Source organism: Podarcis filfolensis (genome assembly GCF_964270895.1).
Source record: "Podarcis filfolensis genome assembly, chromosome: 3".
NCBI classification, from domain to species: domain Eukaryota; kingdom Metazoa; phylum Chordata; class Lepidosauria; order Squamata; family Lacertidae; genus Podarcis; species Podarcis filfolensis.
Genome location: NC_139606.1, coordinates 2,621,822 through 2,639,046, shown reverse-complemented (window position 1 = coordinate 2,639,046; position 17,225 = coordinate 2,621,822). Strand labels below are relative to the sequence as shown.

Below are 17,225 nucleotides of genomic sequence, written 5' to 3'. Positions count from 1 at the left end.
TCAAAAGAGAAACCAAGTTAATGGCTGAGGCTGAATGAGCGGACTTCCATTCACACACCATGACTTCCCCTTCTTCTCTTCTCCCCTGCAGCCGTCCCGCTTCTAACATCTTCTCTGCAGTGTCCCCATAACACCCTGTTGGGTACAACCTACAGAATGCTATGAAACTGAAGGTGTTAGACTCAAGGGTTGAGAAGCCAACATGGGCAGAATATGCATTAAACGTGAAACTGAGTTTTAGGCTCACATTTTTTAGAGCTTCTGGGAAAGTTTACTTTCAATTTCAAATTTAAAAGCAGTGAATTTGTGCTAATTTTGTTAATTTGTTTAGCTGCAGTGGGGACTGAATCCTGTTTTTTTTTTTTTTTTTACTACCTACATGATGTCAATTCCACCTGGTGTAATACTGGACGAAGTCTGTTCTTTGCTAGATGAGGAGTCAGTGGTACATTCTGGCTCAGATACAGAGTCACTGCTGCTGGGTTCACTGTCTGGGGAAAGGTTTCTCTGAGAGGCAGAATAAGCTGCTGCAGATGGGAGGTCTCCTTCACTGAAGGCATCACTTATAAACATGCCCTCATGCGCCAGATACACCAGTTCTGCGTCTATGGTACTGTCCTTTGCAGAGTTCTTCTGAGCAGAAGTATCACCCAGTTCCTTGCTCCTCTGGTTCTTGTCTAGAACCAAGAGAACCACTCTTCTGATAACATTTAGTGTTGCCTAAGATAAAACAAGTGCTGGTTAAAAAAATTGAGACAGTGCTGAATTCCTTGAAGAGTACATCTTTTAGAAAGAATGTTTCTATTTTAAATACTGCAAAATCTGAACACAATAGAATGATTCATATCCACTATGTTTACATCATTTATGCTGCCCCATAACATCTTCTGTCACTTGCTAAATGCAATAATCATGGTGGTTCATATGAATTCTGCAAAAAGTGACTGGCAGAATTTTAAAACTAAGGCCAATAAATTTATGCCATTTACGCCATTAGGCCATTTCCCCAAATATTTTTTTAAAAGGATAAAACATGAAACATTAATAATGATAGTGTTATCTTTCAGGGCTTGATCTAAGGTACGGTATCAATTTCAGAGGCAGAAGTTCTAGAATTATCAGCATGTACAGAGATTTAATTGATGAAGAAATTCACAATATTTTCCCACCCCATAATGCTGAATCTAGTTTTGTTACACTGTAGAGCTAGGGATGGAAGGAAACAGTGATTTCTGCACCACTCTGTTCCTCACAATCAGCACCGTTTCTTGTTCCACTGCAGTTTAGCTTCTCCTAAAATCTACATTATTCATCTCGCTATCTGCTATGTCTGAAACTAGTGTAGTTAATTGTGTAATTAACACCAATAAATTTCAATGGAAGGGAGACATAAAAAAATGTAGAAAATAATGCAATCATGTAATATTTGCACAGTAAAAAGATTGTGAATACTGCTTATACAGTCATACCTCGGGTTACAGCCGCTTCAGGTTGCGTTTTTTCGGGTTGCGGACTGCCGAAACCCGGAAGTACCGGAACTGGTTACTTCCAGGTTTCGGCGGTCACGCATACGCAGAAGTGCTAAATCGTGCTTTGCGCATGCGAGGAAGCGCCAAATTGCAACCCGCGTGTGTGCAGACGTGGGTTGCGAACGCTGCGGGTTGTGAACGTGCATCCCGCACGGATCACGTTCACAACCTGAGCGTCCACTGTATTTGCTGGTATGATTTCCATTCCTGACCTCAGAGGAACATGTGAATTGTGGTAATTTCCACTTCCATTTCCAGCTGTACAAATAGATTATAATGCCATACAAGGCTACAATTCATTCAGAAGTGTATTGTAAATCTAACAAATGAGGGTAAAAATTAACATTCAGCTGAAGCGATACCTCTGGGTAACTTATAGGCAGGAGCATTACGGCTTGATCTCTCAATTTAAAATGTGATTCTCATAAGAGGCCCCAGAATGTCAGCGATTCAGCTTTGAAGAACAATTAACCTGCCAAAGGGATTATGCTCTGAGCAAGGGGCAGTGAAGTATTGCCTGAGATGCAGCTTGCCTGCTTTTGGAGAACGGCGGAGGACTCTCCAGTGCCTTTCATGAAAACTCACTCAGCTGATGCAAGAGACTCAAGTCCAAATGTATCAAAATTCAATTGGTTTAATAACAATATAAAGTCTATGAAGTACACTTCTTACCTTAATTCTCTTGAGAAATAAAATAAAATTAGAAAATATATCTTTGAGTAGATCAAACCACTGTGGAAAATTCATCATCCTCATTTGATCTGCAAGTCTATGAAGAATACCATAAAACAATAATTACAATTTCATTTAAACTCAGTTTAACTCTCATCCTGTAAGGTGGCCTTGGGTACATCCTTGCCAGTTCTGTCTTCAGCTTCTCAGGCTCAGCTTCCTATCTCTAAAAATGTATATTAAGGTCTACCTCACAGTGCTATTATTATGGTGAATGATACAAAGACTAACAGTACACCTCAGGGGGGGGAAATGCATAATAAAAATGATGAAGAAGATCAACATTAAATTATGTTTACATAATTTCTGTAGCAAAATTTGTATTCTGAGGTTTCAGAAACTGAAGACTTTCAGGAACTTTGCAGATAATTCTGTAGTACATGTAAAGGTAAGGGGACCCCTGACCATTAGGTCGAGTCGCGGATGACTCTGGGGTTGTGGCGCTCATCTCACTTTACTGGCCAAGGGAGCCGGCGTACAGCTTCCGGGTCATGTGGCCAGCATGACTAAGCCGCTTCTGGCGAACCAGAGCAGCGCACGGAAACGCCGTTTACCTTCCCGCCAGAGCGGTACCTATTGATCTACTTGCACTTGGACATGCTTTCGAACTGCTAGGTTGGCAGGAGCAGGGACCGAGCAACGGGAGCTCACCCCGTGGTGGGGATTAAATCATGGTTTATCCTGATGAGAATAAGCAGCAGGTGGTCTCAGCTCCCACACTTCACCCTCCCCTCTCCTCCAGGAGGAGATTTAAAGCTTTCACTTCTTATTTTTGATTAAGTGGAGTTTATCATTACATCTGAACCCTAAACAGCAGCTAATCTTAACTATGGTTTGTTGAAACAAGCCAGTTTCACACCTTGTTGCTTGAGTTCACTTCTTTCAATAAACCATTCTTAAGATTGACCAGTTAGCTGGACTTTGAAGAAATGGCATACTGTGGTTAATCAAACACAAAAATGAAAGTTGCCAATTTTTCCTAGGGCCTTACAGCTGTGCCAGAAGAGGAGCAGGTAGGAGGCAGCATGTAATCCAAGCCTTATTGCAAATCATTTCCACCATGATAAAATTTGATTTATCATTATGTCCAGCACAGCTAATAGTGTCAGAACAGAGAATGGTTGGTTAAGACTTAAAACTTGTTCCTTTAAAAATGGAACATGTCAATTTGTTTTAATTCCTATGAAAGCAATAATTATAGCTCTCAAGGAGAAAAAGTAACTAAGGTTAGGCTGCAACACAACACACAAACCTCGCAGTAAGACCATTAACTCAATGGATCTTACTTCTGAGCTGACATTCACAGGATTGTGCATTTATTGTGGTTTTTTCCTGCCAAGGGAAAATGCTAAAATTTAATCAGTTTTTCTAGTATTGCCAAAACATACTTCTAGAATGATAAACAATTACATGACACAATGTTTTTAAACCTGTAATTGAAAAAAGAAGGAAATCCTGACAAGTAAATGGACAGTTAAACAATTAGTCTTTCAACAGAATTATAGCCGAAATCCTCTGAGTTTTTGAGATTAATCAAGTGGAATACATTTTCAAAACTGAATTGCCCTCTAGCTACAAATTAGAAACCGGAGCAGCTTTTTCTTTTCCCAGCAAAAAAGGATCAATGAGAGTAGATTGCAAATATGTGTTTAAAATATTAGCACTGGCCTTTTTAGTGTCATACAACATTCTTTGCTTTGGAAGAATTTGCCTGCCTGATCTCCTAGTTATGCCTGAGGTTTTGATGCTTAAACTGCAATTCTATACTCACTTATTTTGAAGTATGCCCCATTAGATACACTTGAACTTACTTCTGAGTAGATATGCAAAGGATTCTAGTTTTACCCGATCTTGTTGTTTTTTCCTGAGTCAAACTTGCCATAACACTTTATCTAAGGATCAAGGTCAGTCCCACGGTTACTTGTTTTGTAGTGGAAAATTCCCCTGGCCAGTTTAGAGTGGAAAATTCCCTGGCCAATTGTAACAATTTCAAAGTTCCTCTAGGTGGACACAGTAACAGTCCAAACTTGTAACAATCAAGTAACTTTTCCAACTTTCAGAAATCCCCCCTTTAACGGAAAAAGCAAGTTTCAGGTCCGGAGAAACCCTTCAGAGTCAAAGTATCTCTCTTACAGAGTTAGCTGTCAAAAAGTTGCATTATCCTTAAACAGTGCGATTCACAGTACGGCAGTTCTATTGTCCCTTGGCAGTCCGTTCCCAGGCATTAAGTGGTGGTCTTTGTTCCCTTTCTCTCTTTTTTTTTTTTGCAGGCAAAAAGTACTTCCCCTTCTCCCTCCCTCTCCTGCACCTCAGGGAGGGAGTTCTCTTTTATTGATGTTAGGATTTGAGTCTTTTTCAACGCGATTTTCAGGGTCTTAGCTAAGACAGTCTTTGCTTTGATCTGTTTACAAGAAACGGAAGGCAGACTTCCTGTTTGCACCTTCCCGCTTCAGTACCAAATTTAGTATTTTTTCTTTAATCCCCAGTCTTTAAACCTGACCTACTCACGGGTAGTTGTTTAATAGCCGAATTGTCACAGGAAAAAGGTCAGCGCTCTCTGGCAACAGCTGTGCGGCTTCACTCCACGGAAGAAGCGATTGACTCTCAGCACCGCGCCAAACACCCCGTTACGCTCCGGAGCTCGTTACCGGGCTCCTTTGCCAATCGGGGGGGCGCTGAAGGTGCCCGCCGAGTCCCACGATCACAGGCTTCACCCGCCTGTGGTTTCAAAGGGGTCCCCGCTTCGCAGTAGTGGCAAGATCCGATTTCCGCGGAGCTACGTCCCTCAGAACTAGAGGGATTCCGCCATTGCCGATGGCTCCGCCTCCGGAAGTCTGCAGCAGCGTAGAGCATCAGCATCTGGCCCTCCTGCCCCACCAGGGGAAGTTCCTGCTCAAGTTGGGCTTAAAGGAATGGCATCTGAAGAGGGATTAGCTTCAGCATTAGGAAAAAATTTTGAATCTTTGGAAAAACTAAGTAAACAAGTTGCTGAAGCAACAACTAAAATTGATCAAAACACTTTAAGCATCAATAACTTGGGGCAGAAGGTGAACTCAAATATAGAATCTATTGAGAAACTGCTGCAGGAATCTACTTCGAACCGAAAGACAGCTGAAGAAGCCAAGGAAAAAGTATTGGCTGTAGAGGAAAAGATACCACCGATATGTAGGCAGCTTGAGGATCACAAGTCATTGCTGTCTATGATTGAATTAAAAGAAAAACAGACAAATCTAAGGATCAGGGCTGTACCTGAACTTGAGAAAGATAGTTTGAGTGACTTTCTTACGCAGGAATTTGCAGACTTTTGGAACTTAGATTCAGACAAGCTAGACTTCAAGATAGTAAGTGCTTTTAGACTTGGAAGAGGGGGGAGAGGGGGGAGAAAGAACAGGGTGAGAGACTGTTTGATTACCCTCCGATCAAAAGAGGAGAGAGACAGAATACTGAGTCTGCACTTCCAGAAGACCTTGGAAATAAACGAATCAAGAGTGGAGATATTTAAGGACATCCTGAAACACCTTTTGGACCTCAGGTCCAACTACGGAGATCTGGTGGCCCTGTTAAGAGGAAACAGAACTATTTTTAGGTGGGAATTTCCCCAAGGCCTATATTTTACCTTTAAAGGGAAAAAGTTTAAAATAAGATCAGTGGAAGATAAAGAAAATTTTTTGAGAGAACATGGAGAAGACCTGCAAAAAGAAGCTGAAGAAGGTGTGAGGAGGTCAGGGAAATAAGCAAACGAAATTCAAGATATGAAAAAAAAAGGATTTGTTTTTTTAACTTTTTTTATTTACTTTTTCTGTATTTTGTATTTTCTTTTTTCTATGTATTTTTGTATTTTTTGTATCTTTCTTTTTTCCCTTGTTTTCTTTTTATTCTGTAAATTTCTGCTTTTTGTAAAACTCTAATAAATATTTTATAAAAAAAAAGATATGCAAAGGATTGAAGACCTATGTATGTGTACTCAGAGGTAAGTGCCGTGGAATTCAGTGAATATTATTCCAGGTAAGACTGTATAGCAGTGGTTCCCAGTCAGGGGTCCAGGGACCTCTGGGGTCCACATAATGCACCCAGGGGGTCTGTGGCACCATCCCCTGCCAGGGCATTCACTTGGAGGGGGGAGAGGGGGAGAGGGGGAGAGAGGAGGAGTGCAAAGGCCTTGTTCCACAGGGAGGGTTTACATTTTTAAAAATATAAGGGATTCCTTCCCCATGCTCTCTAATTTTTAGCTGAAAAGAACTAACACCCCAACACTGGACACATTTCTGGAGGCCACTGACATAGAATTGATACCAGAAGTAAAACATTACATCACTGAGCACCTGTGTGATTTAGCAACTAGCTTCAGAGATTACTTCCCTGCACCAAATCCTGAAAACTCATGGATAAGGAATCCTTTTGATTCTCTCTCTGCGGAAGAGCAAGATGCACTTGACGTGACTTGTGATGAATCACTGGAATCATTTTTCAAAGAATGTAGACTGGACCAATTTTGGGTTTTTGCTGATTATAAGAAGTTAGGTGTAAAAGCTTTGAAATGTCTAATTCCCTTTTGTTCCACATATCTTTGTGAACAAACATTTCCAACATTTTGTTATATGAAGAACAAGCACAGAATTGGCTTGATGTTGAACCAGGTTTGAGAATAAAAGTAGGAAAAATTGAACCAGATGTGGAAGGGATTGTTCGAAACGAGAAGAGGCATGATTTTCCCCATCACATTTAGGTTTAGCGTGTTTCAGGGTACTGCCATCGAAAGGGGGGAGGAGGGCAGAAGATTACATGGAGCCTCCAGCATCGAAGAGCAGTAGCACTTCGTAAGGGAGTGGAGAGAGGAGAGGGGGGAAGGAGGGGGGAAGCGAGGCAAAAGCTCACAGAGAGGTGAGCCCAAGCACCTCTCTCAGCCAGGCTGGTAGCGAAACAATCATGCTACCGTCGCCCAGTTTGCGCAGAGGCATCAAACGTAAGGAGGGGAGGCAGAGATTTGGAGGGGTGTCTAAGTTCTTATGCTTGGGGGGGGGGACCAGAAAAAGCTACTCCCAGAACCTGCAAGCGACTGAGACAGACATGAACTTTGGACTTTTGAACTGTACATAGTTTGAACTCAATAAAACCTGTAAAAGACAAGTTGGAGTCCTGGCTGTTTACTTGCAAGCAACCACCTACAGACCTGACAGCATGTTTTTAACATTTTGTTGGGAACTGCCCAGAGTGGCTGGGGCAACCTAGCCAGATAGGTTGCAAGTAAGTAAGTAAGTTCATTATTATTTATGTTTAGTAGCTGCTAGACATGTCATAATTTGTTCACTTGTACTATATGTTTATAAAATTAAATCTGCCTTCCCTCCAACTAAATCTTTGTCTTTTTTGCATGGTAATATCACAAATTTTATAGTCTCTTATTTAGTATACCTAAAATCCTTTCCTTATTAGGCGCTACCCCACATTTTCTTTTTAAAAAATCATCTGTACAGGAAACTACCATGGAGTTATCAACATTTTCAAAAGTATGGGGTCCATGGCTTGGCTTTTGAAAAACTAGCTAATTGGGAACCACTGATGTATAGGATTGCAGCCTTAACATAAGTTTTTCAAAATTCATTCTCTCTCTCTCTATGATGACCAGAGGAAAAGAGATAAAGCTTTGCACCTTTAATGCCATGTAGGAGAGAGAATTTCAGAAAGTGTATCTTGCATGACCTGCCATTTTCACCTCTGCTATTTGCACATGATCAACACATGCACTCTTTCAAAGTTATAGGAATTATGCTAAAAGCACAGTTGCCAAAAAGAAGTAAAAAGCATGTGGACAAAATTGGTAGGCAATTCACAGATAGAGAAGCAAATGGTAAATCTAGTTCATAGCAACTCAAAGCTTTATACTTTATACTTACTTAACAACCACGTCTGTGTCTATTTCTTCTATTTGTGACACTGTATTAACCACGCACTGCAAAGATATAAGAAAAATATGTCTTAGAATTAAATTTGGAGAGAAAGCTTTCTACCACTGAATCAGACATTTCCTGATTATCCTAATATTCAGAGCTGAAATAATAAAAACTTCACAATGGAAAATGAAATTGGACCACACATGCATTAGGCAAGTCTGCTCACAGATCACCTTATTCAGCTTTATTTTCCTCCTGCTGATTATTGCGATGCGTGAAGAATGATGCAGGAAACTGAAGTCCAGGTTTAAGGACTGAAGCCCAGGCCACTGAAAATGTTCACTCAATCCCGCCTATGGTTTCCAAAGACCTTTTTAAAACATTTGATAAGTTGTCCTGAATGCCATTTTTGTACCCTTCAAACATTATTCTGAGTGCCTATTCATACATTACTATGAGAGCACTGTATGTTACACATTCACATTTTAAGTGTAATTCATGTGTGTCACATTCATTTTAAGTGTATGTGTATAAATCTTACGTGTGCAGTAAAAAAGGAAAGATAATGACACCCTGAAATGCACCAAGTATTGCCTACAGCAGGGGTAGGCAACCTAAGGCCCGTGGGCCGGATGTGGCCCAATCGCCTTCTCAATCTGGCCCGCAGATGGTCCGGAAACCAGCGTGTTTTTACATGAGTAGAATGTGTGCTTTTATTTAAAATGCATCTCTGGGTTATTTGGGGGGCAGAGGAATTCGTTCATTCCCCGCCCCCCCCAAATAGTCCAGCCCACCACATGGTCTGAGGGACAGTGGACCGGCCCCCTGCTGAAAAAGGTTGCTGACCCCTTGCCAATGGCCTTTCAAAGCTTCTCCTTCTTTGCTTCATTTCTAGTTTATGCTAAGCCTGAAAAGACTGTCCAAAATAAGCCAGTGTGTTTAGAACCCAAAGAATATAAAATCTTTTCAATACTTAAGATGATGTCTCTTTTCCCAAAACAGCACAGAAAATTCAAGGAGGATTGGGCAGAGCTAAACTAAAGAGGAGAGCAATAAATGGCAGGTGCAGGAAGCCCAATCCAGACTGGTATAGTTGCAACGGTGGTATTTTAGAGCAGCCTTCCTCACCTTGAGTCCCCCAAAGCTGTTGGACGACAGCTCCCATCATCCCCAGTCAGAAGGCCAATGGTCAGCGATTATGGTACTCCATTATTTACAGCTTATAAAAAAATACATCTATTTTTAAAATCTAGATTATTGTTTCAAACAACAATCAATAAGCAAAACATATGATAAATCAACAAAGTATATCCATTCTTTGGGCTTTGTATAACTCATGATAGAGAAAGAAAACCGGTTTAGATACCTGGAAATATCAGAAGACCTGAAAAGTACATACATAAAACCAGTGCTTTTTTTCTGGGGGGACGAATACCCCTAAACATTTTGTGAAACTATGTACTTTTTTCCATTTCCTGTATTTACTTTTCCCAATTTGAACTATAAAATGGTGATTTTCTTGAGTCAAAATGAGAGTATCCCTAAATATTTTTTTAGAAAAAAAGCACTGCACAAAACATTTAACTAAAATATATATGAAAGGTAAAAATCCCACCTGTTTAATTATATTTTTTGCCGTTACAATAATTTCATCTCCATATATTTCAAAAAAATTCAATTTCCTTTGTTTTAGAAGTCCAAACACTAAAGATACAAGCCTTTCCTATTTAGAAAAAAAAAACAAGAATAAAGATCACATGTGAAAGAAAGGTAATCAGAACTCAAATGGCAAATTAGAACCTAACTAGTGCAGATAAATTAACATGCTAAATAGCAAATCTGGTGAAAAGTACAATAGGAGTTAGTCTCTGTACTATTAAGGTCAAGGTTTGATTCTGGCCCGCCAGAAATTATTGGCTGCTGTAGAAGCCATGTGCTACAGACGTATACTTTGCGTTCATCCCCACATACTATACACAGAAGCTAGTTCTGCTAAGGAAAATACAGGGTGCGTATTTGTGGAGGAGTGGACAAGTGGTATGCATTATGACATGAGCTGAGAAATAAAAAAGAATTGAATGGAAAATGCCAGAATTAATGCTTTCAAATCACTGAGAGGATTCAAGATGTGTTGGTGAAAACTCATTTTGTAGAAGAAAAGTGAATGGAATAGGCATTGACAGCAGTGTATTCTGTTCTATGTCCCGAGAGGCAATTAGACCGCAAAAAGCCTTCTAAATGGGGAGTACTGTACCTCTTCCAGAATCTGACATTCTTCTTCCAGAGGTCTATTTAAGTCACTGTGAGCATAGGTAGAAAACTCTGCAATCATCATTTTATCTATGAGTTTTTCTAATTCACATAGCTGTGATCCAAGATGCCTATTCAAGAAAAAAATGTGTGAAAAAGTTAAAATAATTATGAGAGGGAGCCTGAAAGTGCCATTATCTCAATATCAGGGAAATATGGGGATGTATAACTATCATCTGGTTAATTTCTACACAATAAATAACACTATAAAGGACACTGAATACAGTTTATTTATGTTATGTCTTCCTTTGCAGCAAAAGAAAAAAACACACTTTTAAATTCCACTGTGACATTAATGTCAGACATCTCCATGAAAGGAGAACAATTTGCTATAAAATATGCATTCTAATTACAGACTTCATGAGTAGCCAAAGACTCCTGAGAACTCAGCAGTCATGGGAGATGTTGACAGGTCCTCTTAGGGATCAGTAACTGGCTAAAAAACAGGAAATGGAGGGCAAGAGCAAACTGACTTCTAACAGTGGAGGTATGCCTGCAGTAATGCTTCCCCAAAGATATTTATTGAGGTGAGAGCTATCTATTTTTTTCAATAAAGAGATGGGAGTCAGAAGGGGCAGTGAGAAGACCAAGTTTGTAGAATGCAAGGAGATCTAAACGGATTTCTAAAATCTGGGCAAACAGAAAACAAAAAGGTAAATAAGTAGCAATGCATGGAGAACAAATCTAAAGGAGTACAATGGTTAGTCCAGCAAGAGAGCATCACGGGAATAAAGAAGCTGAGCTCCATTCAATGACTATTAGAAAAGCATTTCACACCCTGACACAAATCTAAGGGAAAGAAACATCTAGAGCACTAGATTGATTTCTATTCGACGTATCTCAAAAAGGATGACTATCTTCACTCTAAGAAAGGCTTAGAAACAGGGTTTCTCCAACACCTGAACCCTGGATGAGCTTATGAAGTTGTCATTGACCCAATGTAAATGAATAAAGTGAGGAAAAGCACCTACAATTTTTTTAGCAGCAAAGCAGCACGGTCTGAGAATACGGTTGTACAGTGGTACCTCGCAAGACGAATGCCTCGCAAGACGAAAAACTCGCAAGACGAAAGAGTTTTTCGTTTTTTGAGTTGCTTCGCAAAATGAACTTCCCTATGGGCTTGCTTCGCAAGACGAAACGTCTTGCGAGTTTGTTTCCTTTTTCTTAAAACCGCTTGAAGAGGTGCAGTTGCGACTTGACCGTGCTTCGCAAGACAAAAAACTCACAAGACGGAAAGACTCGCAGAACGAATTAATTTTGTCTTGCGAGGTACCACTGTACTGTGGAATCATCTTGTTAAATACAGAGGTTCCTCACTGGCAAGGGACGTTCACTCTGCGCATGACATGCCCTTTTCTGCAAGCTTCTTTTCCACCCCTAATTCATTTTGAGCCATAGGTCTTCACTCCTTGCACAGCTCCATCAAGCCCAGGAGTCATTATCGACCACTTTGGGAAACCCTGGACTAAAATATAAAGGGCCTTTTAGTCTAGAAAGCAAGATTTTTTTGAGGGGGGGAATGTGACAGTGCTTTATTAAATTATGGATGGTGTGGAGGAAAATAGACAAAGACAACTTTCCACCTACTCTCATAATACCAGGTGACCTGTACTCACCGATTGATCTTGACTGGCCTATCTTGACTGACAGAGAGGAAGGGCAGCCTGAAGACCCTTTACCTTTGCATTTATGTGGTGTACAACTATTAATGTAAATAAGAATTCACACTATATCAAGGATACTTTTAGGGCCTTTTAAAAAAACTGACTAATTACATTCTCACTGGACACTAATATACTGTAATATAATTAACAATATAGTAAATTAGTACAACTCAATACCATATATAAAGATACCAGTTATAGGTGGTATGCAGCCAAGCTTTACTCACTTAGTCGTAGCCATTAATTTCAACAGCTCTACTCTGAGTTAAATTTAGCTGAATACCAACTTAGATCTGCATGAACTAGATATCCCTTGAAACTGATCATAATAATTTTATATGTGATTATGAATTTCTACTGGAATGTCAAATGTCACCTACCGGAAACTGTGAATGCCCTGGAGCTCCTGCTGTAGCACCTCTTGTGTTGTTGCTATCAAGTCTAACGCTCCAACAAATTCAGAAGTAGACAGTAATAGTTGTACAGTAGGTTGTGTTTGGTGCACTGTTGCCATTAACTTCAGTTTATTATATGCTTTTATACAGTTATTTCTAGTCAATGATAATCTTAAAACTTTAAGAGATCCTTCACACATTACTTTATCAATTTGGCCTATTTTATCTCGAAGCATTTTTACAGCCTGGGAGGTTTTCCTGAGGTAGTCTTGCAGCTCATGCTGGGAGGTCATGGCATGAAAAAATGCTTCTGAGCGGAGAGAGATTTGATGAGCGATATTTACTTCCACAATATCCAGATAGTGGCTCAGCTTAAGGGAAGAAAGAGAAATCAATATTGTAACATTTGTGCTCTTAATCTACCACAATCAGTGTCACAATACCAGACATTTAACTCAAGTAAAATGGGCACGCTGCCTTTACAAATCACACATGCACATACCCAGGAACACAGCCCATATTTAATTAACACTGGATTTAAAACTAAACGAAGAAAAACAAGAAAAAAAGTATAGAGCATGACACTGGAGGTGTATTTCAATCTTCCTGAATGTTTAAGAACAGGCTTGAACGCTGCCATTCTTCAAGGAGGAAAGTTTCAAAATGAGACTTCAGCATGAACTGGCTAAGTTGGAATTAATTTGCAGATTTGATACTTTCAGATCAATAATGACTGGAAGTGTCTTGTGCACCACAATATTATCTTCCATTAAAAGTTCATATACCCTATTTAACTTGCTTTTGCCGATTCATTACAAGTTTGAGTAATGAATACCCACTCTGGGTCTTTTATTCCTGTTAAGATATTGTAGAATCATAGAATTGTAGAGTTGGAAGGGACCCCAAGGATCATCTAGTCTGATGCCCTGCAATGTAGGAATCCTAACTAAAGCATCCAGGACAGACCTCTGCTTAAAAACCTTCAAGGAAGGAGAATCTACCACCTTCCCAGGGAGTCCATTCTACAGTTGAACAGCTCAGTTCATTTACCGTATTTTTCGTCCCATAGGACGCTCCGTCCCATAGGATGCACCTACTTTTTTGGGGGGGAAATAAAGGGGGAAAAATTTCCTTTATTTCCCCCCCAAAACCAAGTCGGGGAACAGTGGGATGGTGGCGCTGCGCCTCCCCGCTGTCCCCCGAGCTTGTGGGGCTGGCCGATGTCTGCCCGGCGCGAGGGGCGCTCTGCTTCAGGGCGCCCCACGCACCGGGCGGCAGGCTGCGGACACCTGTGTGAAGCACGGAGCGTCCTCCGGAGGGCGCCCCGTGCTCCGCGCTGCAGGCTACCGCCTGCAAGCCTTGCGCGCCCGGGGGAACTCCCCCCGGGCGTGCAAGGCTTGCGGATAGCTTCCTGGAGCCTGGAGAGCGAGAGGTGTCGGTGTGCACCGACGCCTCTCGCTCTCCAGGCTTCAGCGAAAGCCTGCATTCGCCCCATAGGACACACACACATTTCCCCTTCATTTTTGGAGGGGGGGAAGTGCGTCCTATAGGGCGAAAAATACGGTAAATATCATGCTCACTTACACTCTAAATTGTAATGTGGCATTCTTAATTCTTTGCACTGCTTTCTGGTCTCACTATGTAATAAGAACTTCTCACTGTCACCCATCATTCTTTGGGCTGCACCCAATTATATCTCTGATGTGCATCAGACTATTTCCCACGGCAAAACTGGTGTGGGTTTTCTACTGCTGAACAAAGACTGCTTCCCCATTTTTGCTCCTTTATTGACACAAAGTTGTTCCCACTCAATTGTTCATTTTTGCCTCCTACCTATGCTTCATGTAGGCTTTCAAATTTAAATGTATTTTCAGGTGTCTGACATGTTAATCCACCTCAATGTGTGTTCAGTGCCTTTTTAGAAAGCAACAATCTTTTTTCCCGAACACCTCCTTTTTTTTACTGGAGGCAGGAAGAGTCTTCAGAATCTACGACTATCCAATCAGCACTCTGCCCAGCTGGCTTCTCTTTGAAACAGAAAGAATCTGGGCTCAATTAGCGCTGATAGTCAACTGATATAGCGGTTAGGGTGACAAACAAGGATTATGGAGACTTTGTTCAAATTTTCACTCTGACATCAGACTCGCTGACTAACCTACTTCATAAGGCTGTTGTGAAGATAAATGGGAGGAAGGCAGAATCACAAATCCCACCTTGAGCCATTTTGAGGAAAGACAGGATAGAGATGGAATAAACATAAATAAATAATAAATTGTGCATCCATCCTAAATGGGGTAACGGCAGATTAAGAGCCTTTGATATCAGAAATGATATCAGTATCAAGCAAGGATAACCCACACTTCAAATGTTGATAAAGTGGCTTGCCTTAAATGCTTATGCCACAATCCATTTTTAGGGTTTAATGTTCTTAACCTTCCAACAGAAACAACCAACAGTCCTTTATAATATCTATATATTATAGAGTGGCTGGGGCAACCCAGTCAGATGGGCAGGCTACAAACAAACAAACATTTTATTCTGAAAGTGCTCAACCAGAATTACACAAGCCAAGAAAATATGCACCGTTAGCATCTTAATAAAGAAACTTCCATCGCACTGATCAAATACCTGCTATGGAAACAGTTTATTCAGTGCTTTTTTTCTAGAAAAATAGGTGCCGGTATGCACCATGAAGTTGTTACAGTAAATGTCAGTGTTTTTTAACAACAACAAAAAGAGGTGCTGGTTCTATGTCCCCTTGAGTACCCCCTGGGGGAGAAAAGCACGGAGTTTATTTACCTTTTCTTGAAGCAACTTTGAGGAAGCCGCATCACGATTTCCTTTGCCTCCAGTAGTATTAAAATGAGACCAAGGTAATACTGCATTAAATGTTAGGGGATCTTCCAAGGCAAAATCTGGTTTTAAAAAAATCTGAAAAAAGAAGTCAATCACATCTCATTACCACACACCACTAATGTTCCCACCTTTACCTGTATAGTGCAGACCCCCATTTCTCAACCTTGTGGACTAAGGAGGAAAGAAGGGGAGATCACACAAATCTGAAATTTGCTGTAGTACACTATTGCATTGGGCCTATGTATGTGTGAAATATGTACGGATTATTGTAGCAAAGGACAAGAATAAAATAAAATGTGACTATAGTGTTAGTGTGAATAGTTAATCTTCAGAATCTAGCAAAAGAAACAACTTCAAAAAGAGGAAGATTGCTGAAAACAACTGGAATTGATGCATTTTGATAAGCTGCCTAAATTCTGCATACATTGTCACATATAAGAGTAGGATAAGCTATGCTAAAATATGTATCTCTATTCTGTACACCGCCCTGAGACCTGCGAGTATAGAGCAGTATATAAATTCAATAAATAATACATACAGCCCAAATAAATTAATAAGCAAAAGACACAAGCAAAGCATTTCTTCTTACAGCTATGAAAATCTCCATCATACCTTAGGTACTTGCTCCAGATCTGTCCTGGATTTATCTAAAAATAAAATGCCGCAACAAATAGAAGATTCAAATTACATATTTTCACAGTAAACTCCACTTGCTCATTCATTTTCAATTTTATGAAACATACAGGCCCTTATTAAACTTTGGAATGTTTCTGGATTTGGTTTCAGATTGAATATACACAAGTAAGAAAAATCTGAACTCAGTCATTTTAGATAAATAGAAGAAAATATTATTAAAGCAAATATAGATTGTAGATTGTAGATTGAAGAACCATCTCAGCAGGCGGTGGGGAGGCAGTTATTCACCTCTTTCACTCTCTAGCCATTGGAGAGTTGAAAAGACAGGGTGCATGAGAGAGGTGTATAAAATTATGCATGGCATAGAGAAAGTGAATACAGAAATGTTTCTCTCTCTCTCTCTCTCTCATAAATACTAGAATTTGGGGGCATTAAATGAAGCTGAATTTTCGAAGATTCAGGGCAGACAATTTGAAATATTTCAGTCAGCTAGATGTCGTATTTTATTTACCAAGGTATTGGGTGAAATTAGAAATTCTAATTGCTGTCTTCACTGTAATTTATCTTTGCTTGCTTTATGGTGAAGCTGTTGTTTTATTAGCCCTGTTTTTCTATACTCTGTCATTTCTGTATATTGTTATCTTTTTCCTGCATATTTTATGACTACCTTACTTCATTGTTCCCCGCTCAGGGACTCAAATTATCCAATGAAGAGTGAAATTTGGGACGTATGGCAGCCCTAGTAAATTAAAGAGAATGACTACGCAGCTACAAGAAAACCTGTAACCTACCATGAGTATGTAACAGTGTCCTATCAAAAGTATCTTTAGGAGGACAAATGGTCTTGCATCTCTCATGAATCTTTTCTCTCTACAAAAGGTGAAGAAAATTCCGGGTTTGAAACATTTTTTCCCCACAGCACATTATTTAAGTTTCCTATGCAAAATGAAAATTGACTGACAAATTAAATCTATTATAATGCAATGGTGTAATTCAGGACTGCATTCCTATTAATAAAATATATTAAAGATTAAAATATATATATCAAGGCCAATTTTTCTTATACCTTTAACTAAAGCTGACAAGCTATGCACACATACCTGGGAATAACGCCTACAATAGCTCTTACTTCTGAGTAGCCATGCATAGGACTGGGCTAGCCTCTGAAGTAGACTTCCCCAACCTTAGGTCCACATATGCTGTTGGACTGCA

At 40.1% G+C, this 17,225-nt stretch overlaps 1 protein-coding gene across 6 annotated transcripts in view; it reads right to left on the bottom strand.

The window, feature by feature from the left end:
• The window catches only part of VPS54 (VPS54 subunit of GARP complex), a 45,654-nt gene that overhangs the window by 16,231 nt on the left and 12,198 nt on the right, over window positions 1–17,225 (bottom strand). For all 6 annotated transcript variants that reach the window (XM_083606428.1, XM_083606427.1, XM_083606432.1 and 3 more), the window contains exons 4-12: window positions 16,805–16,883; window positions 15,990–16,024; window positions 15,321–15,452; window positions 12,507–12,892; window positions 10,407–10,533; window positions 9,768–9,875; window positions 8,156–8,211; window positions 2,202–2,298; window positions 380–720 (exon numbers count right to left, since the gene is read on the bottom strand). In XM_083606428.1, the coding sequence (XP_083462554.1) occupies window positions 380–720; window positions 2,202–2,298; window positions 8,156–8,211; window positions 9,768–9,875; window positions 10,407–10,533; window positions 12,507–12,892; window positions 15,321–15,452; window positions 15,990–16,024; window positions 16,805–16,883 (1,361 nt within the window). The remainder of the gene's footprint in view (window positions 1–379; window positions 721–2,201; window positions 2,299–8,155; window positions 8,212–9,767; window positions 9,876–10,406; window positions 10,534–12,506; window positions 12,893–15,320; window positions 15,453–15,989; window positions 16,025–16,804; window positions 16,884–17,225) is intronic.